We start from the raw sequence: 27,728 nt of genomic DNA on the forward strand, positions 1-27,728 counted from the left end.
ANAGAGAGAGAGAGAGAATATAAAAACTGAATGGCTTTAAACATTAAAAATTTTTTTTTAATAAAAAAATGTTTTATTTAAAATCATAAAACATTATTAAAGGAAGTTTCAAGAGAATTTTATAATGATGACAAAAAAATTTTTTATTTCTATAAATGTATAAATAAAAGTTGTTTTATTTATAAAGATAAAAAATTTTAATGATTATTATAAAATACTCTTAAAACTCTTATTCATTTTTTATTTAAAATATTTTTTAAATAAAAGTGTAAAAAAAATATTGTAAATAAAAGTTGAATTGGTTTCAAGAATATTACAAAAATAATAATAAATAATAATAACATTTTTTTAATATAGATAAAATATTTGGATTAAACAAATTATTTTTATTTATTATATTCAAAAGTTATTAAAAATCGGAGTCAAAATCAAGTATATTTTGTCGTTGTAACTTGTGTTCTCTTGCAAGTTAATTTTTAAAATATCTACGAGAAATAATCATAAATATACAATGGAACTGAACACTATCGCGATTATTTGATTTTATAGTGGGTCAGAACCTGACGGTTAAGACCCTTTCTCGAAAAAGTTAACGTTGAAATATCTCTATGTTCGCAATTAATAGTTCGTACTGCCTTGAATTTATATACCTCTTGGATCGATTTTATTCACGGGAAAGCACGCCATCTAGTAACGAGTCATGGTACAAAAATTCATGCTGCAAGAGCGAAGTCGATAAGAATAAGAGTAGGGATAAACGATTTTTAGCTCGTGCCGCGGGCACGTGTAGCAGGTAGAGCTGGGCAGAGCCTTTCAATTTTACTTCTTTGAATCTTTTTAAAATATTACATACTTTCCTGAGATACATATGAATACATCACGAGAAAATACAGCATTTGACGTATTTTCTACATCAAATTCTATATTTTTGTGCTCAGTCTTTTGGCAAAAATTGAATAATCTACTACTCGTAACGCCGAGTGAGCTCTAAATATGTTCGAAAACAAGGTTGACAATGCTTTTAAACGATGCCTTTCACGTCGTTAGTTATGCGATCGACAGCTGTTACGTAGACAAACAGCACAGAAAAAGAATCGAATTACATCGTTTTGCTGACGTCCGCTTTGTTTAAAGATGTATAAAATTGACCGATTATGCTGTTATATATAGACTGAATGTGTTATTATACCAACTGATTATGTATTATATAATTGTACATCAAATATATATTTATGGATTAACAAATGTATCCTTTGTTATCCGTGTCAAAAAAGATAACGTAGTCTTAGATTGTAACAGGCAACACATAGTACATAATACAACTTTTAATGAGGTTTTAAATTATGAAAAGTGGAGGAATCCCAAAGAAAACATACATTTATTTTACAGTAACTATCTTTAACACTAGTAAGAGCTTTCAAAGTTTTTGCTGCTAAGATTCTTAGTGCGCAATTCTAAGAGTATTTTAAATGATACTATACTTTTCGCTTGTATTTTTGCGCTACAGAAGTATTACCGAAGCTCGTAATGATCCGCGTCGAGCTTATTTAACTTTTCACTGCGGATTTCCTCGATATTGAACGTCTTATAAAGCGATAAAGTGAATAGAATCAATTCTAACTAACATTTTTATTTGTTGCTAAAAAGTTGTCAAAGAAAAAACTTTAAGTTTTCTTGGAAAGATAATGTTCTGTAAAAGGAACATCATTTTTTTAAGAAGGAAGTTAGCGGAACATTATATATAAAAGAACAAAATTATGCTTAACAATAATGTAGGAATTTATTGCTAATTTATTGTTTATCGAAATATCTAAATTTTGTATAAAGTATAATTCTTAATATTGTTTGAATATTTCAACTGTAACAAATTAATAACAAATTCCTACATTCAAATTCCTATTGTTACAATTTCGTTAGATATGTATCGTTCCGCTAACTTAATCTTTCTTTAGCGGAACATCATTTTTAAAGGAAAATTACAGAGCAAATTTTTTTCTTGACAGCTATTTAACAACAAATGAGCAACAAATAAAAATATTAGAATTGATTCTGCTCACTTTGTTTCGCTAATTTATAAAATATCGATATTAATATGTTCATCCAGCATTTTCTTGTTTGCCAACTCGCAAAGTACATACATTTTGATTCAATATTAATAATCGGTTGCGAATAAATAATAATCAGTGCCACTATTAATAATACTTGATTTTATTGTATTTTCCGATACTTGATGCATTCTTTTCAAGAGATTTATCAGCGTTTATAGTTTTCCAATCAAACCACTTAAATAAAGAGATATACCTATAGCCGATAAGCGCATACTTATATATTAGGTGTAGTAAAAAAAAATCCATTATTTTTCCATGCAAAAATAATGAATTTCTTTTTACTACACCTAATAACAAAAGAATAATAGTAACCTAATTTTTTGAGTAAATAATATTTTGTCATTTTTAACATCCATGAATGTCAAAATATAAATCAACCATTTCTGTAATTGAATTGCTTAGTTTCAAAGTAAATAATGCAGTTCATATGCATTTAATGCAAAAAATTTAATAAATATTTATTACATGTATAACGTATTTAATAAAGAATAAATTAAATTTTTTAGTCAAATTTAATACATTTTTTGAGTTACATTGTTTAACTTCATTGTTTTAATTAAATTAATGACATATTGAATAGGAACAATGACCTATACAAATGATTAAAAATGAAATTGAGTATAATTTGACATTATGGTTCGTATTCAAAAGTTTTTATTAATAAATGTGCGTTTTTATTAATAAATGGGCTTTTATTTCTGAAATTCTATGGTATAATGTAACGTAAATTATAGATGCTAAATGTGCATTAACAATGTTACAAACGCATACTGAATGTGAGTCTATAAATTTAACAATAACGTAGAATATGTAATTAATGCACTATACATTTTGAATGTTTACAAGATGTGTAAACAACGAAATACCAGCGTATCCATTCACATGATATCACTCTACCATTAAATGTGAATTTCTATTTAGGTCTCTTCGCGGTCGACCATGGGCGGTGTGCAGAGCGGGACTCATAATCTTGGTGAGGCATTATGGATGCAGGAGCGACAGAGACAGAAGTGCCATCGGTAAGTAGTGAAGTCCTTAATAATGCAACGCAGGAAGTGTTCGCTATATGCGAGACACACGAGCGATGTAGATACTCGAGACAAAATTCGGAACATGCAGGAGGTTAATTTTAGCTTCCGAAATGATTCATTTCACTAATAAAGGATCTAAAACTTCATATCTCTCTTATTAATTAATTGCTAGTTATGTCCTCCGGCTTTATACCGAGTAATATTAAAGACTGATGAAGATGTTCCAATAATTATGTTAGAGAACATTTCTTTATCTGGGCCGACAATTCACTAATTATTCAAGCGTCGGAAAAGTTTCAGAATTACGGTAATTTTCCTGTGAATATACAAAATCGAATCTTGTCTCGATTCATTCTTATTCAACGAAATTTCTTTCATAGTTGCAATAATTATGATTGTAGGGTAAAAATAGATAATGAGAATATTTGTTCTTCTAAATTATTCCGATATGTGTATGTTAAGAATTTACGTTAGTTATGTTGTACGTTAGTTACGTAGAACTCTTGAGAAACATATTATTAGCTATAATGTCTAAATAAAAGTTAATGAAAGTTTCCAAAAATTAAAGCTTCAGTATTAACAAGTGAATTGTAATTTTATATATATATATATATATATATTGTAACATTATTTATACATTACTGAAAACGTTTAAATATTAAAGAATTTGAACTTGTAGAAACAGGATTAAGACAACTCTATAATATCTCCACAGAAATAAAAATGAAAATAAACAAAATAAAAATAAATGCTTATATTGAAAAAAAATCGTTGTTACATCCAGTTCGCTATTTTATTATAACGTTTGTTAACAACTTTCAACGATTGCCACTAGAGTACTTTCTTTAAAAAATAAATCTCTATATCAATAACCCTAACATTACCTGCTTTTATTCTACCTGTATATTTAGTAGTAAATAGATAGATAAAATTTATTCTTCCTGTATGGAATTTCAAAAAGTTCCACTTCTAACACATATATGAACAAAATAGAAAATATTGTGTTTAAAAGCAATAAACACATACAGCTTTCCTTTGGATTATTCTGTATGATCGCAAAAAACCGAGATAAAATAGTCAATTTAAACTGGGACAAGGTTGCCACGAATAATTTAGAAGATCTTCGGAAAATTTAGCTCGTGCCACTCCGAGCTTCTGCATTTTGAGATCTGAAGTCCCGTTCATCTCACAGTTTCTCAGACGATGCGTTACAATTAGTAATGGTTAATAGCTAATTACTGCCGTATTGCCACGGTTAGGCAAAGCTTATTAACACAGTTGTGGTCTAATTACGCGACTTTGAACGTTTTTTTTTTTATGAGGAGAGAATTCCCGTTTTATTTTGAGAACCAAATAAAGATTCATGCGCGTTGGTGTTTTGCAATATCATTCAGTTATAAATACTTTCCAACTATGCTGTGTAATCTGTTTCAATTAATCTTGTAAAATTAAAACAAGCGCACACAATCCAGAAAAATTGTATCGATTTATAGCTCTAAGTGTACAAGGTTAATTTTCGCCATAAAAGCTGTCGTTGTAAATAACAATTTTGCAAACCTTTACTTGTTTTGTTAATTTAATTAGAAATGCTTCGTGTAAATTTAATGAATGCGGTGCATCTTAAACAGAGCTTCAATAACAAAATTTCTATCTCAGAGTTAAATTGGCGGACTATCTCCTAGATAGATTCAACCTGGTTGTGTTTCCAGATTATCGTGTTTGCTATTACTCAATTAGATTTCATTAGGAGTAATTATACTGTAAAGTAATTCGAACGTATATATGTACATGTATAGTTGCAACGTTACGTTTTAACATGAACATATTTTCAGATAAATATATCTAACAATATTGATATATTATGATAATCGAAAGAAAGACATCAGAAATGTAGTTGCAATAATTAATTCTGAGATAACATCCTCTTTCATGTATGTATAACAATATTGATTTACGATATTTATCAAAGCGATATTAGACAACTATTCAACAGGATCAATCTGCGTCAAACAATCCGCGCGATCCATCGAGGTATCGCTAATTAGCGCGCGACTCGCGCGGCAGCGTGATCGTAGTAGCGGAACACCGGATATCCGTCTTTGCGTCCGAATATCTCTCTCTCAGTTTCTCTCCCTTTCCCTCCTTTTCCAACCGTTTCTCCCTGTTCCTCTCTCCTGGTGATACGTACGCACACGTGCATACTACACGACACAAAGGGCTTGACAAGCCGCGTGTGTCTCCTGCACATCGGAAATCACTCGCAACGCGAGGAGAGGACCAACGGTGCGAAGTGTCGTCAGTGCGAAGTGCTGCAGCGACTCGAACCGCGATGTACGTTGTCAAGATTGTCTACTGCCAGGTGACGATGGAGTTCGTCGACCGTGATATGGGAACACCGAGGTAGATTGCAAATGATAGAGACGTTTATTCTAAAAAGACTGTACAGACGGTTAAATATTTCGTTTTTTAATTCCATTAACGTTTTTAAGATTTTTTAAATTCATTTCGTTCATTTAATCTTATTACTTTTTGACATTTTTGACAAATTCTCTAAAAAGAAAATAGAAAAGTATGGAAAAAAATTCATAAAAATGGAAAAATATAGGACAGAAATATAAAAAGTTTTAGAGAATATCTGTGTCAATATTTTTTATACAGCCTTTTTTAAATGAAGTCTTCGATTTTATTATGCAAAATTGTTATATTTTTATTAATAACTTATTTTATTAAAATAAAAATTTTTTACATTAATGAGTCATCATCATGTTGCAAAAGTGTATAAAAATAGCTTTATGGGTGTGGTATTATAATTTAAAATTGCAAGAAATTCCATGCATTATTTGTAAGTTAACTCTCCTCACTAAATATTAGATTATATGCATCAGAAATTATTAAAAAAATTTACCAGGTTAGCACAATATTTTTTTAGAAAAATGTTATCAAAGATATTTTAGATATGTAAAATTTGCATATTTAAAAATTTAATTAATACATATTTTTTACACAATATCTAAACAATTATATACTAATATATTGTTAAAAGAGCAAATCCAAAAAAGTAAAATAAGGCTAATGCCGAGTTTTTGGCAATAGTTTTGAATTTAAAGATATAAATAAATTACGTCTTCTGAACTCTCGATTTGTTGTAAATAACACAAATGACAAAAAATTAAATAAAGATTTATACCAATTTAATGATCAACTTTTTATTCAATATCGCAATGGTTGTTTGTAACATGTCATAACGCAACTTTTCTACGATATAAACTTAGTCCATCAGCAAAACGAGAGTCCGCAATGACGTCCGCCGTCATCTCGAAATATCACTGGATTATTCTGGGAGTTGTCTCGTTTGCCTCAGTTCTTACTGCAAACCGTCATCAAATTCCGCTTGGTAAAACGTAGACAAGATGTGTTCAAAATGTTTAAAATGGTGCATTAGCGTGGCAATTTGCCAACATACGCGTAATTTCACGATCAGCAGAGAAATAGGCTTTTGTAATCACCTTATAACGTAGATAAAGCTCCTTTAAACGTACTGCTTTGATATATTTTGCAACGAGATTTACTTTCATAATTCATCGTATGAAAATACAAGACTTTTATCATCCGATGTTCATAAGATGAACATCCCGTAAGATGAAATACTCGAAAGGAAATCGTTGATCAGTACAAACGAGAAAATCAAGTCCTCATTAAAAAACATTATCAACATATACAGAATTTCCCTTGTGAGAATAGGAACGTGCTCTCTATTGTGTAACTTCCTGTCAGTTCGTAGCCTCGTTTCCTGACCTTTCCATCGTAGCAGAAAAATCACGAAATAATCGGTTCTACTTTCTTATCTTTATTTGTGTAACAAATAAATACGAGTATGATTCGTTGTCGGTTCATAAAATTTAAATCATTCGTCAAAGTTTCCGTCCAATTGTTCTAACGAGATGCTGACGCGAACATTCGTCAACACGGAGGCTTCATGTGATTGATGAAGTCCTGGACTTTGTTATGCTTTCGACTTAGATACAATTTGCGATTGGCTTCGCGAAGATCCTCTTGCTCTTATGTAATAATAACTTTATTACACAGACAATGTTTTTTTTCACGATGAGCGCATCGTTACGTAAAGAAAGCAACCATCCTTGAAGCGGTAACATTAAAATCGATGGCTAGATTAGGTAAGAGCGATTCTTGGTCCATTCAAGACCCAGTTTTACCTGCTTTACTATGCTCGCATATATAAATTGCGATAGAAAATGTACATATAAATACAAAAAGCTAATTGTTGATTCGCTAAGCGAGTCTACAATTGTTTAGCTAAAGAAATATTTGTCTAAAAAGATTTCATCATGATGTACTTTTTTATACTATAATACTATAATAAAGAATTATAATACTATAATAAAGAAAATACCTATTTTCTAATTGTCTTTAAAGATCCGAATTCTCTCTCTCTCTCTCTCTCTCTCTCTCTTAATCACTTAATTGAACGTTTATTAACAATTTAATTAAATTTTGCTATTAAAAAAGTATCGATGAATAAATGAGAGGATCCGTAAATGAAGAAAGATAAATTATATTATGGCAAAAATAATAAAATTTAATGTTCCTTAACAGTGGCATATTAGTATTCCTTCTCATTATCAGTGGAAAGTGAATTAAGCAACTTTAAATTTTTAAGTGTCAATGACCGAGGATTAAATTACATACGTATCACTTCACATTACTACTCGCTTTCACGTCGCGTTTCTGGTGTAAAGCATCAATTTCTCCGTAGTTCTCTCGCGATAAACTGCGGATCGTCGGCTATGCGGAATCCCTAATGTGACGTTTCAGGTAATCAAGCTTAATTGATTTCATCTGCGTATCATCGGTTAGTACATAATTGATTCTCAAAGTGTTTCGTGGAAAACGGTGAGAAGCGGAAGAACAATCGGTGAAGAATCATTTCACGTACGAAAGTTTTACAGTTGAATGCAATTATTATATTTGTATAATTGCTTCTACTGATAATTATCATTCGCAATATTTGAAACGAGTACGAATATTGATAAACAAAATAATTATCGATAATAATAATGCTCGAGATATATTATAAATTAATTATCAATAAGTGTCTTCGTTCATTATTTAAAGATTTGATAATGATATTTTTGATATTTCAACATTTGATATTACGTACATAAATTCAATTATATAAATTACAAGAAATTTATGTTCCAAACAATTGTTAATTTATATTTAAATAAAATTGTATGTCAAAGAAAATTAGAAAATTTCTGCAATAGAATTTGAAAATTTTATCATTACAATATTAGTGAAAAGGAAGACGATAGCGCGCGTCGTATTACTTTTTGCATAGCGAATCACTGCGACCAGGTGCGTCAAAGAACGAAGGCAGGTGAACTTGGGGGGTCACTCAATTCGTGTGCACTGCATTCAATTGTACCCAGTATACACATTTCGTTTCACACGGTGAAGTCCCTCGACAACCTTATGATTCATCGGTTGGAAACCGTGCAGAGGGGATGGAATGACTGTGGTTGTTTGCGCCTTTTTTGACTTGATATCCCAGTATATCGGTTGCATTCAACGACAAACTCGGGATGTCGTTCAATCACAATTTCTATTGTGCGCGCATATCCTGTACGAAGAGAAATAATTCTTTACCGATTTATTGAGTATATCCTCGATCCGGAAAGGACGCTCAGGAAATTGTGCACGCTTCAGGTAAATTACGTCAAAAGCAAAACAAAAAATTAATGTATATTAAAATTAGAAATGGATGAATCAAGCATTTGTGAAATCGAATCAAATCGAATTTGAAATCTTTACGATGAATTGAACAGAATCGAATTTCTGTGATTTGAAAACGAATTGAATTCTCTGGATTTACATTAAAAGCTAAAAAAAAAGAGAAAACATTATGTTAAAAAATTAATCATTTTCAATTTAGAGAGATCCAAACATAAACAATATGACAAAAGTGTATTATAAAAAGAATCTTATTTTTTATTAGAAAGCATTTTTATCAGCGTGTATAATTTTTGTGCTACTTATTCATAGACAAAACTGCTCAGTGACTCTTTATTTGATTTATCAGAAAAATAATGCTATATATATTTTTTAAAAGTCATTTTCTCTAAGTAAATGTAATTAAATAAATTTGTCTCAGATCTGTGATACGCGCCGATTACTTTCGAGTTTGCAATACAATAACTGAAATAATAATCTTCCCAAATTAATCTTGATTGTTTATTTAACTACTAGCATCTTAAAACCTGTATAAAATAAGAAAATAATAATAATGTAATCTTCTTACAGACTTTTCCAAAATCAACAATTCGAAAACGAGAGCGAATGAGAATCAGCGTGATAATTAATACGCAAGATGTAATCATAAATCTTTATTCTATTTATTTTATTAATTACCATGCTAACTCTCATTCGCTCTGGTTTTTGGATTTTTTGATTAAGAAAATAATCTTCCAAAATTTGCATGGCTGACTGCTTTCGCTGTTTCTATTCATCTTGATCCACAATCAAAAAATATTTGAAGATACTTCTGAAAATATTTAGATTCTTTCCGTAAATAAGTTCTTGCACGAGTTTTTCAAATGTAATATTTCATAGTATTAAAATCATTAATCAAGCTTTCTCTTAACATGAGATTGGCAAACATTAAAAATTTATATAGTTAAAAACTTCTTTACGTTTCAAAATTCTAGTGATAGTGTCGCATGTATACTTTAAAGTTCCTCGGGGAACTTTTAGTTCCGTTTCTCGGTGAGGTTAGTTTCGCTGAATTAGTGTTTCATTTTCTATTCTGTTCTTGTTTTATACTCTGTTCTACTTTACTTTATATTGTATTTTATTAACATTAATTATCTTAGAAATTGATCAGTTGATTCGCAATACTTTGGAAACATATCATATATTATATATTGTATCTATACAAATATTTTTTTAAATTCGATCCAAAGATGATTCTTTGAAAGAAAACACAAAAAAGCGAGTATTAAAAGCGAGTACATTAAGCCATCAGAGAAAGCGTACAATACGTTAAAACGCCACTCGAATGCTGCGTCGTTAAAATTACATGCCACGAGCACTATTATAGTCGTTCCGTGCTCAAAAGTATGATCGGATCTCCACGAATATGCTGCAAACGTAGATCCGTATCATTCGTTCATGAATATAAATGATATTTTTTACTTGGCTTTTTCTTACTTTTGTTTATGTTAAACTTAATTACGTGATTAGCTATTTATATTCGAAGAAGTAATGTTTCCTTTAATTTTGTTGTATTGAGATATCAATATTGAAGGGCAGCTATTACGATCAACAAGATATGAAAAGAAATGGCTTTTAAGTAATTTCAAATATTCCTAAATGCATCACGCCTTGTGGATAGTACTCTTCGATAGTGGCGATAGAATTGGCAAACCATTACTCTTATCCAATGTCTTGATAGTGTAAAGGAATATAAAAAGTTTATTCTCTTTCTCTAAACTTTAAGGAGAATTTCGTTAGAATTTCCCAAATGGCTTTCATATCGAAACTTTGTTCAGAGGTAAAAGGATTTTATCTCGATAAGAGCTGAATTTTTCCGAATGTTTGATATTCAACACTTGTTCTGCTCGCGAAAAAAACAATCGATTTTTCGTAATCCATTCTCGCTACGTCAAAGTTAATACAATAAAAGTTCGAGGAAACGTGTTGCAATTCTGCAATTCTTCGACTTGAAACTTCGAGTAAAAGTTCGCGCAAAGTGCGAACGTACTTTTTTCAATTGGTACAAGGATTCTTAAGCTTCACATGTAAGATTAACTTTAACGATTTAACTTATTGCTTATTCAGATGTATGAAAACACATATACAAAAATTGGAGTAAGTAAATAATTTTGAACGGTAGTATAAATTATTTCCTTCATTTCTCTTTTAAAGCATATTTAAATTAAAAAAATTATTTAGTGCATAGATTTAAGATTAAAGACAATAAAAATAATTTTAACAGTAATATAAAACAAAAATGACATATTTATATTAAATATTAATTAAATACAACATAGATATTAATTATATTGACCATTAAAATTGCAACAATAAAAAAAACGTATCATATTGAATAAAAATTTAAGTTTGTAGAATAGATTCATGATAGAAATTTTCTAGTAAAAGATTAGATGTCCTAAAATATATCCTAAATATGGCAGACCAAAGATAAAATGAAATAGATATCCATGCACTTCATTATATCTTATGCGTCTATCTTATTTTATATCTTAAGCATCATTCTGAAAATGGTGGACCAAGCGAATTAATCAAAAGTTGTCTAAATGATGTCCAATCTCTTGCTTGAGGATCTCTTGCTTGAGATCACAATAGAATATGAAAATGAATATTTTTATACTTCCAGTAAAAATATCAAGTCATATTTCTAAATCCTATTTATCATATCATAAATAATCTGCTGAATAAATCACGTTAATATCCTTCTTGGTATTGCAATTTTAATAGTGTAAATGTTAAGGCGTTTGGTATTTTCTGGGCACATTCATCATAATTATTTTAGCGCGTGATGTATCGTGTTATATCTTTATCGAAGGATTGAATTATCAAAAAAGATTTTGTGGAGAAATGCGTGGTGAAACGGAGGTAAATTAATCAGGAAAGAAACCAAGAAGTTGAACTATCTCAGATAGCTATCTAACTATACAGTATCCACAATTGCGTGCACGCAAGCGATCCCTAAACCAACTATGATCACTTTCTTCCTCGCGGTTTTGCTGTACATTGGTCAACTTGGAACACAAAACGGAATCCTATGTGGCTCACAATGCTCTCATTTCTCTCGAAAGAAAATTGCGATAATAAGTGAATTTCGCACCGTTAATAAATGGTCCACAATAAAATGTGTTATTTCGCGATATTAGCTTCTGTCATTTTATGAGATTTGGCAAGTCGTTTATTTTCATTCATATATTTTATAATATGGAGCAATAAAATTTTAAATTTAGTTTTATTTGAACGTTTAACAAAATTGTAAATCTCAATAAATAAGATTTAAAAAAGATTGATTCTATTTTCGTACAATAATTTGCCATTATAATTTAACATTTAACATTTAAAAAATGGAGCTTGCGCAGAAGATATGTACAATGGTAATTTTATTATCGTATCTTTTGTTAATTATCTAAGTTGCTTGCATCTTTTTATGATGATGTTTCTAGTGCTAATTGAAGCTCTAGTGCTAACTTCAGTGAATCACGAGAGACCTGCATTAACCACGATGAGAAACAATAGTAGTTGAAAACTATTAAACTTGCATAGATTCTCGTTTCTCATGTAATTTTATTGTTGTAATAAGTAAATTACTTCTAAATGATTAAAATTATTATTGTACAATGTATCGTAAAATATAGTGACAAAATATAATTCTATATAATTTTATGAACTGTGATCTGGAAAATTCAATTGTTCTTATTTAAAATTGTTGGAGGGTTTTAATATATATATATATATATATATAGGTATATGTATAATATATATATAGTTAAAATAATGTTACAGGAATAATTATTATGAGATATAATGCATAAATATAAAATATACGTAATCTAATAAATATTCTTGTGCAATACAGCAGACAATATAACTATTACAAATGAATAAATACCTAACTATTACAAATGAAAAAAATGAATAATAAAATAGAAAAAAGTTATAAGTGAGATGAAAAGACTTCCGTTCAAAATTAAATGGAAGTTCTTAACATTTGAATATTCATTTACTCATTTACGGTGTGTGTTTTAATAGTAAAAGCAGCATACTAAAAAAAGCCCCTTTCAAATAAATTAACTCTAACAAAAGCATGTAAGTAAAATAGTACAAAGAATCGTATTTAAATATATAGGTATCTCTACTTTTTTGTATTTCCATTTAAATTATCTTCTCGACAATAACATGCTCGAATCAATTTCAGATAATCTAAGTTTTAATTCACATTAATTTGCTGATTGCTGACGCACGTTATGTTATAAGAAAAATTTCTTTTGATTTTACGTCAGATGTTAGAGTGCCGTTCTACTTGGTACATGCGGCCTTGATACAATGTCGCAAGTTTAAGCTTTCAGGAAGTAGCGAACCAAACTCTGTACACGAGAAACACACTACCGCGAAAGAGAAATGATAACCTCGAGAAACGGAAGATAACGAAGTAGATATCTTCAAAGGATACCTTGGAAGCATCCTTCGCGAACTTCACGAAGTACTCTAGATAAAACACTCGGGATCTCTTGCCACTTGGAATTCTGCACTCTATCACTTTCGAGGACTATTTACCACTTTGTGAATTGGAAAGGTTCAGCCTCATGCATTAAAGTAAAGCGTTGCAGAACATTCTATCGACTTAAAATGACAGAGGTTACCGTAGAAAAGATTCTTATCTTTCTGCGAACAAATATATTGTTTAAACATAATTTTACGTTTTCTATATTTAGACATCGAAATTTAATTATGAGAGAAATGCTCTAATGCTCTTGAATATTAAAATCTATAATAGATTAAACATTATAAACATTATATTTAATATTTATAATCTAATATTCTTAAAAAATCATCAAAATCTATAAAAATTTCGAGATTAATATTTTTATATAAGATACATTAAATTGAATTCAATTTTATAAAATTCGTTTCTATTTTTCTACAGTCACGCATGTTATTTCATAAATAATTCAATGCTTGTATCTAAGTCCAAATGCTAAACATAATTGCCAAATATAGCACATAATTACCAGCAACTAGTTCTTTTAAATATATGTATAACATACTCAGTAGTTAAAACTCGTTTTCAATAATGACACCAATGTACTCTCTAAATCTGAATCAGTGGATAGTCATTAATTACCCACTGACATAGTTGGTACTGATAATCAACTAAACTGAAGTTCAACTAAAAAAGGAAGAGTGTTTGAGCATTATATAACTAAAATATTGATATCTGTACGTTAATTTCAATTTTTCGATACTATATTCATTGACTTTAAACATTAAAACAAGGTTAATTAGATCACAATAAAAATTAGCTATATTAGGGATCTCACATTTAATTTACTAATTATCAATAGCATACTTGGCACTGATGTCAGTGATTATCCTGATTCAGATTTATCATGCTTTATTAATTTACATTTTAATAATATCAAATAAAAAATGTGTGATACTTCAATCAGAATAATTTATTAATTTTATAATACATTATTGTAATATAATCTCATTGAAATAATGATTTTTAAATCTGAGTAATAATTAAACTTTATAATTCAATCAATAATCCAGCCATTAAATATATTACATTATTTAAAAAAATAATAAATTTAAAGGGTAAAAAATATAAAATACATTTTTATGAATCAAGCGAGAAATTTGTTATAGAGATCCCTTTTATTGTAATTTCTCGTAAGTAAACTTCCAAAATCTGTGATGTAAGCTTAATTTATGATTCATTTTCGAAGTTTATAACTTATCTGCGTGATTACTGTTGTGCCACGATCGTAGTCTCGACGTCATTGTCTGACTAAAGTATATCCTACTCCCACTACGTAGATAGGTGTACCGATGGGAACAGGTGGCGATCGGTCTACAGGTACAATAATACTTCTTCGTCAGTCAGTGCGCAAACGAGAAAGTGAAGACCCAGTACCGGTCGTCGATAGAACATCTCGCACAAGATTAACAATCGCTCTCGACATGGTCTAGCGAGTGCCGAAACTTAGCATCCAGTATGCGATTCCGCGCAATCGCGTGTATGCCGAATCTTTTCTCGTGTGTAAAGCTTTTTCTTTATCGGTAAACGCGGAGTTGGTCTTCATCGAATTTATTCGAGGGATTATTGATCATCTCAAAAATCAAATTTCTTATCGAGAAAAAACGTGCAAGGAACAAGAATCGTTATCGGCAACATCAGCTCGTGTTTTACCGCTGTTCTCATTGTCAGCTATTTAAGGGCCATTTGGAAATCCGTGAGTTATCTGGTTAATTTATCTAATGTCTATCTCACATCGCGTGCGCCAACGATACCAAGTGTCTTTCACGTCATGTGTCAAGTAGGGACTCTTGTGTGACCACAAGATGTTCGCTCGGCGAAAAAGAATACAAATCGATAATCTCAGTGATCTGATATTTCATTTGAGTTTCTCAGATTTATTTCTAACGAAAAATGCACTTTTGTTTTAAATAAAATTATCATTCAAAAATCTACCATACCTACGAAAAAAATCTTTATGTTATTTAATCTTGACCCCAATTTTAATGAATTAGACTCGGTGCAATTAGTCATGGTAGTAGACCTTGTTCACGGTATCCAGGCTACGTGAAATTGCATAATCATTGTTTTCGCCAGTGACGTCTAGAGACACGAGTCGCAGAGAACCAAGGTTGTAACGTTTCTTATTTAGGAACGGATAAAAAAGATCTATACGATGATTCATTCAAGCTGTCATAACCATAAACACACCGGCTATTCGAATTTATTTCTTCTATATCCGGTATAATCAATTGTACGATTTTTCTTCGTTAAGTTTGCAATTTTAACTCGACTATGCTGAATAAGGGAAGCAAGGGAATACTATGTTAACGCGAATTTTTCCAGTTGAGCGCAGCGTAATAGAAAAAAAGATAAAGTTGTGTTGAGAATGAGCACAATTTTTCTTTTGTTAATATATGAAACTATTATATTTACATGAAACTATTCATTTAACAAATTATTATATGTATATTTTGAAAAACTTTTACGTCACAATCTATTTTAATGTCAATAAAAAGAATAAATGAAGGAAAAAGTAATTAATTACTATACATCCTAATTTGTGGCATAAATTGTTCTATTTAATTTTCTTATACATGGCTAACGTAAGTCCTTTAATACGCAAGATTATGTATCTTTATTGCGCAGTTTCATTTTATAAATGCCATGATATAAGACAGGTGCGTCTCGACCCGTGAAGTCATACGGAGACAACCGACTTCGTCGTCGGTCGGATGTTAACCATCGACTGTTCACACTGCGGAACTTCTTCCGGCCTGGTCACATAGGATATTCTCGTCGCATTTCACTACGTGCAAACCCTTGGTCATTTCTTTGCGTGGTGCTGCCTGAATGCAGGTGCAATGATAGAGACTATTATTGACCGGAAATCATGACTGATTTTAATTCTATCGCAGCTTGCACACAGAATAAACGCTCGATGTGCAAAAATGTCTGTTGCAACGTTTAATGTGCGTATAATAAAGCATTTTTATCTTTTTCCCAGCTTACAATATTATATTTATACATTCTGAAACCTTGATACAACGAGCACAGCCAACAGGATACATTTGTACCGTAGTTTGTTCCATTTATCCTACATCAAAGCAAAATTTAGTTCGTTTTAAAAAAGTAGAAGCTAGAGATATTTGTTTTTTCTTTTGCTTGATACATCAGAAATAAATTTATTCTACACAAGAAAATGTTATTTCTCTTGTATCGAGAGCATTTTATATTCCATGCTTTCAATCGGTTTTTATAAAGATGGTATATGTAGATACGATTATCGTTTTTCTAAATTGACGACATAATATTTTCCGTGTATAATCGATGTAGTTTTTATTCATGCACATTTAATCGATAACTTGATTGCGCAGTTTGAATATTTATTTCCGTGCTCGTACAAAAAGATTACTTCGACAGTTAATATTAATTGTTTTTTTTTCAAATCGGAGCAATTTGAAGTCCTTTCCGAACTTCGCAAGCACATGCAGATCAGTTTTAAATTTATAAGCGTCGTTGAGTTTATGAGTAATTAGAATAACAAGATAAGCACTGATTGGTCACAATTCGAGCGTGTCCTATCACGCTATCGATAACTAATCATTACTCGTGAAAACATGAAAAGAAGTAAAGCTATTACTATATTAGAGAAAACGATTACATCGCAAGAAAATTTCAATCATATATAAAATGCATTATAAAAAAAAATTCGTAAAAAGTTTTAAATAATATTCTACAATTAACGTGATAATAAAAAATACTGTAGTTAACAGAGTTTCTTTGTTCTATTAAATCGAAAATCGATTCCACGAAATATTTCTATAAGAGTACAAAAAAGTCGAACTTTACCACGATGACATGTAAAACTTATATGAAGGAAAAAAACGAAGAAAAAAGTAAGTCCCACCCGAGACCGATCTTTCTGCACGTACGTACATTGAAAACAACGTGCAAAGTTACCCGAGATAACTCGTGATAATCTTACGTAACTAAGCTCCGTGTTCAGACGAACACAATAAGACGATATGCCGTTTGCATTCGGACTTCAAGGATTCACGTTCGTTAAGACGGGCAGTCGGCCGAAAGGACACGTCCGTTTTTAGTACGGATATTCAAGTGGAAAAAATCGCATACGTATTGTACGTAGACATGCCATGTCATATCACGATTCATAAAAGATTTTTGGAATCTAAAAAGATACACGCAACGGCAGATCATTCGTATCTCAATTTCATTCTGTACCTTATGTTATAATGCAAGATTTTCCGAAAGAGATTTTCACACACATCCTTCTACTTCTGAATTTTGTCAGCATGTTTCTTTTAGCATCAATTAAATATTTTGTTAGCGTATATACAGAATATATACATAAAGAGCGTATATACATAAAGAGATAATTATAGGGGAGAGCTGGCCGTCATACGGAATTAATTAATCCAAAAAGCTTCTTGTTTGTTGTCAATAAATTCTGATGTTTGTTATTTCCACAGACAATAATGAAATGGCGCATGAATTTTTCGCTATTGGTTAAAGAGATTGATTACGCAAGTAATATTTAGAGCATACTTGAGTATTAAGTAAGCAAACCATAACAAGTTAACCATAACAACTTTATTTTCGTATCAAATAAGCTTTATGTAATATCGTTATCTTTTTAATAAAGGAAAATATTAAAAAATTAATTAATTAAATAGATAAAAAAACTAAAATTAACGTTTATGTATTGAAACAATTTAATTAATATATTTTAATTAAATCGTCACAATATTTTAATTAAAACAAACTTGTAAGCTATTTTTCCATGCATAGTTCAAAAATTTTATATTATTATTTTCAAAAAGAAACAATAAGAACTTATCTCCAGATCTGGAATTAAAAACACTGTGTAATATGGGAAACAAGAAATATAATGTAAATATAGTGAACCTGACATAAACATAGTTTCCGTTTTTCCTTCGCATATAAATAAAATTCATCGGCGAAAAATTCATGAATTTACTACAGAAAGTGTGTAAATAGGAGCAAGGCGAGCGATTTAATACCACAATTCGAGTAATAAAAGCGTTAGTAGAAGGATACAAACTTTTAGCTTTTTATTTTATAATGTAACACTCACACAAAGAATTTAAAAAAAATTAAAAGATGTTATATTTTCTTCTTTTAACATCTTCAAAGTAAACTGAAAAAATAAGTATCAGAGGAAAGGACGTGGAAATAAAAAATTGATTTATTTACTCAAACGTGCATTGATTAAATATATATTAGATACCAATTTGTCAGTTTCATTACAGCACTTATGGAAATTCGCACGTCGCGCGCATGTTATATCATTTTTTAATATCCGATATAAATAACTTACTTGTTAAATAAAAACATGAAATATAAAATACCTAACATAGTATATCGTAATAAGATGTTTAATTATATTTACTGTATACCATTATTAAGAATGCATCCATATGCACAATCGGATACGATAAATCACGGCAATCATCAAGAAAATGGGAGATATAGAGTTATACTGTGCAATAAAAAAGCAATAATCTTTTAAATAGGATAAAAATACTAAAATGCTAAATCTCATCTTAAAAGATTGTTGAAATAATGAATTATAACATTTTTTTCTATGAAACAAGGAAATTCGTTGTTCATAGAGGAACTCGAAAACGTTCTCGTAAACATAAAAGACTTGCCATTGTACTATTATACCTTTTTCCCTCGATGTTTTAATGTAGAAAACAGAAATTTTTCCGGGTTCGTCCAACTCACTGATTCGCATGCTGATAATTTTCCACGATACGTTGTTGATGCTATAATTCATTCATAAAAGAAGAAATGAATATATGCATCGATATATCTACGTGTTAATGAATATTGTCACCTGAGCCACATATAGTAATTAATGGGATATTAAACTTACGCCACTTTAAGTCGTCTGTTGTGTCAATAAAGAGCGCTCACAAGTTTATTAGTTGTTAAATATACAGCGATTGCATTACTGCTTCGTAAAGATTATTCATCATGCAAAAAATATCATAAGGATATGCGTATTTATATTGAATATTTTAGTAATAATAATACGGGTTGCTTAAAAGCATACAAGTTAATTAATAGGTCTTGGATATCTTCATCTTCTAGATTTCCCCTGAATAAGAACTCAATTTAGAGCAATTATATAGTGTTTTAATTAATTTTCAATATATGAAATCTATCTTAGTAATTAAGCTTCTAATAAAAATTCCATTAAACAGTACGAGCATTTAATTAAATACAAAATTAACTTAAAGAATATAGGAGCGGTATATATTTGCAATGAAAGTTCAAGATTAATTTGTTCGCAAGTCCACTTGATTTTCAAAACTTTCGAATTAAGTTATGCAACTTTTTAATTAAGCTTCTAAACTTGATGATTTTTATTGTGGTAAAAGTAACTTAAATTTCCCTGAGGATCAGTAACAGAGAGAAAGTACTCTCTGATACAGCCTGTACAACGCAAAATACGTCAATTATGTATTGTACCCGGTAGAAACCTGTCACAATGTATGATTTTATTATTGCGTTTCCTATGATTTAAAACTGTTACCACGCAATTGCGCGATTTTAATTGCAGAGAAGGCAGCCGCTACGACTCTCACTCGGCACAGTCGACACAGGATCGCAAGAAGCTGCTGAAACGTACGAGGAGTCTTGCAGTAATATCGGAAGACGATTCTCGACAGAATCGAGAAGCGGTGCATTTTCGGTTAGGCCAGTCGACTTTTGATTTGCCCAGAAGACATCAATTAATCCCGAGGGCTAAGCTAATCGATCGGAATTCTCTCAAGGACAGGTTAGCTCTTTTATCAAGAGAAAGATCGCAATTTGACCACGTTCTTGATCTATTCTTTAATTAATTTAATTAATTTAATTAAGATACTACTATGTGAAAAATGAAGATAATAACAGTTGAAAAGACTATTTTATTTAATAGCTGTTTTTAACAAGATTAATATTAGATAATATCGCGGAACAAAAATTCGTAACATTACTTCGTTTGTATCACATCTACATATTCTTAAAAAATATTGAAAAAAATTAATAATTAATATTCGATAAAGCAAAATTTCAGTTTTAAGACTGTTTTTTGAATTGTGGTACGATAAATTTTTAACAGAGTTACGAACAATCGAAGTTAAAATGCTTCTTTTATTTAATTCGAATAATTCAGTAACAAAAAAATCTTAGAAATATTTTAAAGAAATAATGATTTTTAGAGAAAACTTTGCTTTCACGTTAAAAAGTCGAAAATTTTTGCAAGACATTTTTTTGGACACGTGACAGGTCTGCAGAATAAAAAGAAAATTTTCCATTTTGTCCAGCTCGTAGTTTTCTATATATGTAAAAGTTATCAAACTCATAGAAATTCAAAAGATATTTAATGACTTTACAGAGAGATTTTATAAGCTTTCCTTTTTTTAAATTTATATTTTTAACAAAGTTACATCTATTTGAATTTTGGAAATTCATATTGCTACGAATTTTTGTTCCAACCCAGTACATTAACCAATTAATTTGAAAATTATTCTTTTCCAAAGTATTTGAGACAACAGATCATTTTAATGAATAAAAATTTTGGCACATTTTTTAACAATCTATTTCATAATAATCTCAATATCTCAACAGGAGAACAATAAACAATTAATCTCCAACAAAGCCAATTATGATAGTTGAATCTCTTCACATGCAACAAATTTGATCTCTTCGCTCTGAACTTGCATTATTCACTTGCAATGATTGGTAAATTATTATTGCAAACATCATAGATACAGAAACTCGATCGATCAGCAAGAATCAACGTTCTTCAACAAAATACTAGAAGGACTTGAAGTTCCTTTCAAAGTAACATAAGAACTTCACAAAGAAACTTTATTTATTGAAATATGATTCCAACTTGATATCTCTTCGTTGCAGAATCAAATCGAACAGTTAAACAATGGGAAAATAACTTTTTGTTTTTGTCACCTATTTACGGTCCAATGGAGGCAATCTAATTTGATGCATACCATCATTGGCGAATAAAAAAATTTATTGTATTTTAAACATATTTTGTATAATGTCAAAGTGATTGAGATTTTATAGGGCAATAATTAATTGAGATAGAAATATTTAAAATAATTTTGCGATTCTATATATTAAAAGTTCTTTTAAATAAGTTCGAAATCAATTACTATGATAACGAGCAAGTGGATTTAATAAAGTTATTTTTTAATTTAATAAAATTAAAATGAAATTAAAAAATCTGTTCAATATTCTTCCATTTCATTTTATCCGCTAATATTACTAGCATATAGATTCGATAAGCCCAGATAAATTATTGAAGTCATAATGACTTACACAGATGCTCTTTTCAATCATGATTTATATTACTTACATTTTACATGCGCTTTCAAGTTATACAAATGCAAATTTTATTCAAGAGCAATCAGTCAAAAAGTTTTCCACTTTGTTCCAGACTCTCTAAGAGTCAGCAGCATCTGTCAGACTCTTACGAGAGATTCAACGAGACAAAATCTTATCATTCGCGATCGACGTGCGGCCTTTACTCGATTTCATCGGGTCTCGAGTCTCTTCCAGATCCATTGTCTTATACTCGCAAAAATCATATCGATCCTGATCGACTGAACATTCTTGACTGGCCGGATCCTCCAAGGCGGTATCGCAGCGTGCAAAATTTGGATACTGTAAGCGGATTGGTTGACATCGTCGAAGATAATTGGCCTATTGAAGGCAATCGAAGTATCGATTGCATATATACGCAGGTAAAATACTTGCCGATAAAAAATTATAAAACTGATAATTTACTTCATGCGAAAGAAAAACATCTCTCATTCGAGCTTTTGTTCAAGAGAATTAATAAATTGTTCAATCAATCAAGATTAGCTTTATAATCATTGAGTTCATTTGAAAAATAACATATCCTAATATGTTTAATTATTGGTTTAATTATTGATTTGGTAATATTATAAGTTGCGGTACATATGAATAACTTAATTTATAATATGATGAAGTATATTACAATGATGAAGTATATTACAATGTATTAAAATGTATATCAGAATACATATCTATACAGAATACATATCTATACAAAATACAGAATGTATATTATAATATTGTACATATTCGAATTTAAATGTCAAAACTTCGGGAGTGTGTATATTCATGAGCGGATCGATAATCTAAGAAAAAATCCTTTAGAGATATGCTCGTTTTTTACATTTAAATTTGGAACCCTATACATTAGAAGCTAATGAAATTTCCAATTATTAATTTGATTAAAGTTTACTTATAATGATGTATCGTCTTTGAGATCAGCCGTGCTGGGACTTCTCAATATATTAGCAGAATTAAGAACTTTGTTGCCAACATTAATTAAAATGATAGAGATCATTATATAGTGGTCCAGTTTCCTATGTCGTTATTATCTTTAACAACTGCTTAATTAAACTTTAACTGGATATCAGGAAGTGAAAGATTGATTTTCCACAAATTTAATTTTTGGTAAAACAATATTTTTCTGTGAGATCCATAAAACTAAAATAAAGATCGAATTATATTACTTGAACTCTTATTAAACTTTGTTAAATAACAAAAATTACAATCGAGGGAACGGTAATTGAATTAAGAGTCGACTCTTTCAAATTTCACTGCGTTTATATTACAAAAACATTTTCTTATAATAAAAAATTCACCTTATAAGAAAATTAATTTCCCTGAAAATTGATTGGATGACAAAACTTTCTATAGAAAAGAATGTATGAAAAGCAACGTGCTTATAGATGTGCTTTCCTATTTAGGTGAAGCGCAAGCATAAGGAACATCGAAGTTTAGACAGCATCCTCTTCGAAGATGATGGAGAATTGGAATATTTCGATGTACTGAATTTGTTACCTCTCTCTAACATACAGTTGGAATATAACGAGACTGATTTGTCGAGTAACGATAATTTCACACATAAAAAAATACAAGGTTTGCGAGATTTAAGAGTACTAGAGTATAACGAACCGAATGAGGTTTCGCCGACGAGGAGCAGCAACGCTACAGACGAGGAGAAGTGTAAAGAGCATGAGGTGAACGAGGATAATCTTGCTCGAGGCGGCGAATCTGAGAAAAAGCTGTGTGACAATCTTGATTCCGAAGGAACGTCTAAGAGGATAGATTCAAACCGGCGGCAGCATCGAGAAGACGAGAGTTTCGGAGCAGATTCAGAGATTAACTTAGTGAATCAGTTCGCGGATCAGTACTCCCCCTCTTCATCTAAGACCGATCATAGGGGAACTGATGTTGAAAATTTTGTGATTTCCTGTGAGGAAGAAGACCAGAAGATCGAGGAGATAGAGGATTACAAATCGATCTGGATTTCAAACGAAAATCAAAATAAAATGTCACGAAGACCGCAAGTTCTTAAAGTCGTCGACAATGATGTCACCAGGAGACGCCATCGGCGCTCTGTCGTGGAGATTGATGCCATCGTCGAGGACGTGCCAAAAGATAAAAGATCGCAGGAGATTACGGAGGAAGTAAACGAGCGTCTTAATGCCTCTATAATTACATTGAATGTGAACGAGAAAGACGAAGGCCATGGAAGGAAAGCGAAAGTTAGTATGAGATACGATGGAATATTTCGACTAAGGAAAGAAATGTTTAATTATATTTCTTTATCTCAATAAATGATTCTATTGGATTGGAACAGAAATTATGTAGTAATGCTACGAATTTCAACCAGCTGCAACTTTGTTAAAAATAAATGAAATTTAAATTTAAAAATAGAATTTTAAAGCATAAATCTCTACTTTCTAGAACTCATTACGTCATTTAAGTTTCTGTTTGATAATTTTTACATGTTGAAAACTATGAACTGGGTAAAAAGAGAAATTTTCTTTTCAACTTGTGGACCTGTTATGTACTTGCAAAAATTTTTATTTTCTAACGTGAAAGCTTAAAGTTTTCCCTACAAAATCATTTTTTTATGTAAGATTTTTTGTGTTATCAAACTATCATGGATTAAATAAAAGGAAACTTAAATTATTCAATTTTAATTGTTCATTAACTGCATTAAAAATCATACCGCAATTCAAAAGACATAGTCTTAAAGCTGAAACTTTGCTTTATCGAATAGTGTAACTGCTAAATTTTTTAAAAAATATTTTTAAAAAATATGTAAACATGATACAAATAAAGTGCTTCAAACTTTTATTTTTCTAATCATAGAACTTTAGTTCCAACTCAATATTATATCATGACACTAAAAATTTTCAAAAATTTTCATTCTTGAGAATGTAAAAATGTAACGTTCGAAGAAATACCAAAAAGACAATTATAATTTTCTACAATATATAAAAAAACGATATCTTCTTTAGAGAAGTACAAAGCAGAAATTCGGAATTCTTCGCACGCTGGAATATTAATTAATTATTTCTGCAACTTTGCAATTTATGACTTTAATATCTACATTTTCATAATAGTTTTTATTCAATTAAAAACTCGTTTGCGTTAAGTAATTTATAATGTCGTCAATTTCTAAAACGGTTCACTTGAATATTTCACTGCCTAATTTTCTCCCTCAAATTTTCCATTAATAAAAACTGACATCGGAAATGGGGCAGGAACGCATTATATCAATTGACAAATTAATTTTGCAGGAAGCTACGACGCCGGAAAATGCGGAAAATGGAGCAGTGGTAGACGATAGGAAAAGCTTTTTGGAGCGGAAAAGTACCGAGAAGGAGACAGCGCGAAATAAGCAAAACGAAGGCAGATTCGAGAGAATCGTAAAGGAGACATCCAACATTCTCGGCAAGGCATGCAGCGTTGTAAAGGGCAGCTTGGGTTTCGAGGCGAGGTCAGAAAGCTCCGATCTTGGTCTTGGTTCTGAATCCGGTGGTAGCGATTCTCGCCGAAGATCGGTAGACGATGGTATCGAGGATGACCGGCCTTCAAGAAAAGTAGAAAATTCCAATAATTCCGCCACACTAAGAACAGACGACAGTAAAAAATTGCACACTAATCTCACCAGATCTAGGAGTTGCGTGGATTCTATAGAGTGCCAGGATGACGGTCAGGAGTTCGATCACGTGCGCTACAAGATCGTAAAGTCGCATATGTTTAGCAAGAACATATTCAATACCGCTCGAGGCGACGTTACATACGAAGGATTGATGCAATATCTACGCGAATATTCGTTCCAAGAATTGTTGATGGATAACAACGTCGTCATTATTGAACCGGTTCGCGCCGAGACGATAGAGCGAAAATCATCACCGTTGACCAGAACAGAACCCAAGTGCAAGATCGCCGGTGCGATACAGAAGAAGACGGAGAACCACGAAAAAAATGGCGAACGATCTGAGAGTGACAGCACTGCTAAAAGTTCTAAGCAATCATCCATTAAAAAGCATTTCTTTTATCAACCTATACGAGTGAACCGTGAGCTGATTGATGAAGAGCTACCGGATCCGGATACCGTCAGAAACGTGAGACGCATGTTCGAGAACACTCTCGAAAAAAAGAAAATAAGCGATGCTGAATTCTTCAAAGATGACAAGACTAGGAGGAGTGTCAGCATGAAGGATTTGACTAGCATTGACAACAATCGATACGACGAAATATCCGACAAGACATGCGAAGAATCCAGGTAGCGTAATATTGAATGTCATCGACAACAAAACTTTTATTATTCATAATGCGGATGTGAGTGTTTTGACTATAAATATACCTTATAGACCCACTGTTTAAGTACGTTAGTTGAAGCGGATGAATTAAACGAGGTGACGGTACTCTAGATAAATCAACCCGATAACGTTATGTTTAATGAGATGGCAAATGGTGATGAAGTTTACGTTGGAACGTTTGTGTGTTAAATAGTTCTTATTCGCGATTAAGAGAATAGCGTTTCCTAAATCGAAATTTCATTACAGGCGAGAGTTCTAAATAAAAAAGTAAGTCATTTGATACATAAATTAAAATTTATGTATTAACTAATATATAAGTTAAAGCTTTAAAATTATCCATTTATTCTTCAATCGTTCATGAACAGCTGCCATAATCAATATATTATGTTCAGATCCAGATGTTCCAGCAGAGCGAAAGATCTCACAAGACTCTTCGAGACCAAGTCCGCGTCATCGACCATTTCTATAGCCAAGGAGGAAATCGGAAGCCCACGATGCGAATCGAAAACGAAAATCCTCGCGCAAAGTTTCGAAGCTAGAAGCGGAAACACGTCACCAAGTGGCTCTAATTGTTCTAAGAACAAAGTCGATCGTTATCATCATCATCATCATCATCATCATCATCATCATCATCATCATCATCATCAAAACTGGGATTCCGGCAGCGTGAGTTCCGGCGTGTCCAGCGATTATCCTGACACTGATCCCGGAAGTGGTGCCCATTGTACATCGTCCGATGACGAAGATGTGAATTGCAACGATGATAATGCAGATGCGAGCGGTCCGGGGCATTACGTGTCTCAAGACGTACTGCGAAAGATCCGCGAATGCGGCACTTCTGTAACTTACTATGGCGGAAAAGTGGTTAATATGCACAATGGGCCATTAGTTTCGCCGTTGATCGGCAATGGCTTCAAGCAAATCGACGAATCGAATGATTATGTAAAGTTCAAATTGGTGAAGAGCAACTCTTGTGATAGTAGACTGGAGTTAACTGGTAGATTCGTCGAAGGACAATCGTTACGTCGCAATCGGGGTAGATGTGCCGATCTCAGACAAAGTACTATCGCAGAAACACCCAGCATCGAGATCACATCGATCGATAGTAGGCAAAAAGATGAGGTACAAAAGGACGAGGATATTGAGCAAATTAAACAGATGAAGAGGGAACCTCCGATGGTGATTAGTCTGGAGCCAAAAAAAGAAGATTCCAAGGAATCGAGAAAGATCTTCAAAGCTGACTTTAAACTGGGTGATCTGGACGACTCGAGATCCAATTATCCGAGTAGATTTATGCCAAGCGCATTGACAAGATGGGAAGTGAATTCAAGCTGGAAAGTCGGTAATGATTTCGGGAAAATGGAATTCGAAGAGTTTGAGGTGCTCGAAGATAGTCTCAATGGAATCAGTGAGCAAAACAAATACACGCAAGCATCCTGAACGAAGAATTTCTTGTATAATATTTATTTCTGTTATGTCATTGGAACGAAGGATAATAGGAGATATAATGTCGCTGTTATTTTTAATGCAAATCGCTATTATTGTTAATGAAATTGCATAAAGATATTTT

At 31.3% G+C, this 27,728-nt stretch overlaps 2 protein-coding genes across 2 annotated transcripts in view; one reads left to right on the forward strand and one right to left on the reverse strand.

Annotated features, from left to right (window-relative positions):
* The window catches only part of LOC105620999 (calcium uniporter protein, mitochondrial), a 61,469-nt gene that overhangs the window by 9,145 nt on the left and 24,596 nt on the right, over nucleotides 1–27,728 (reverse strand). The window lies entirely within an intron of this gene.
* Nucleotides 3,048–27,598, forward strand: LOC105620998 (ERC protein 2). Its single transcript, XM_012202475.1, has 6 exons — nucleotides 3,048–3,127; nucleotides 20,059–20,277; nucleotides 21,940–22,246; nucleotides 23,285–24,085; nucleotides 25,130–26,121; nucleotides 26,551–27,598. Exons 1-6 carry the CDS (start codon nucleotides 3,048–3,050, stop codon nucleotides 27,596–27,598), a joined length of 3,447 nt encoding a protein of 1,148 aa, XP_012057865.1.

The sequence above is a fragment of the Atta cephalotes genome (assembly GCF_000143395.1).
Source record: "Atta cephalotes unplaced genomic scaffold scaffold00031, whole genome shotgun sequence".
Lineage (NCBI taxonomy): Eukaryota > Metazoa > Arthropoda > Insecta > Hymenoptera > Formicidae > Atta > Atta cephalotes.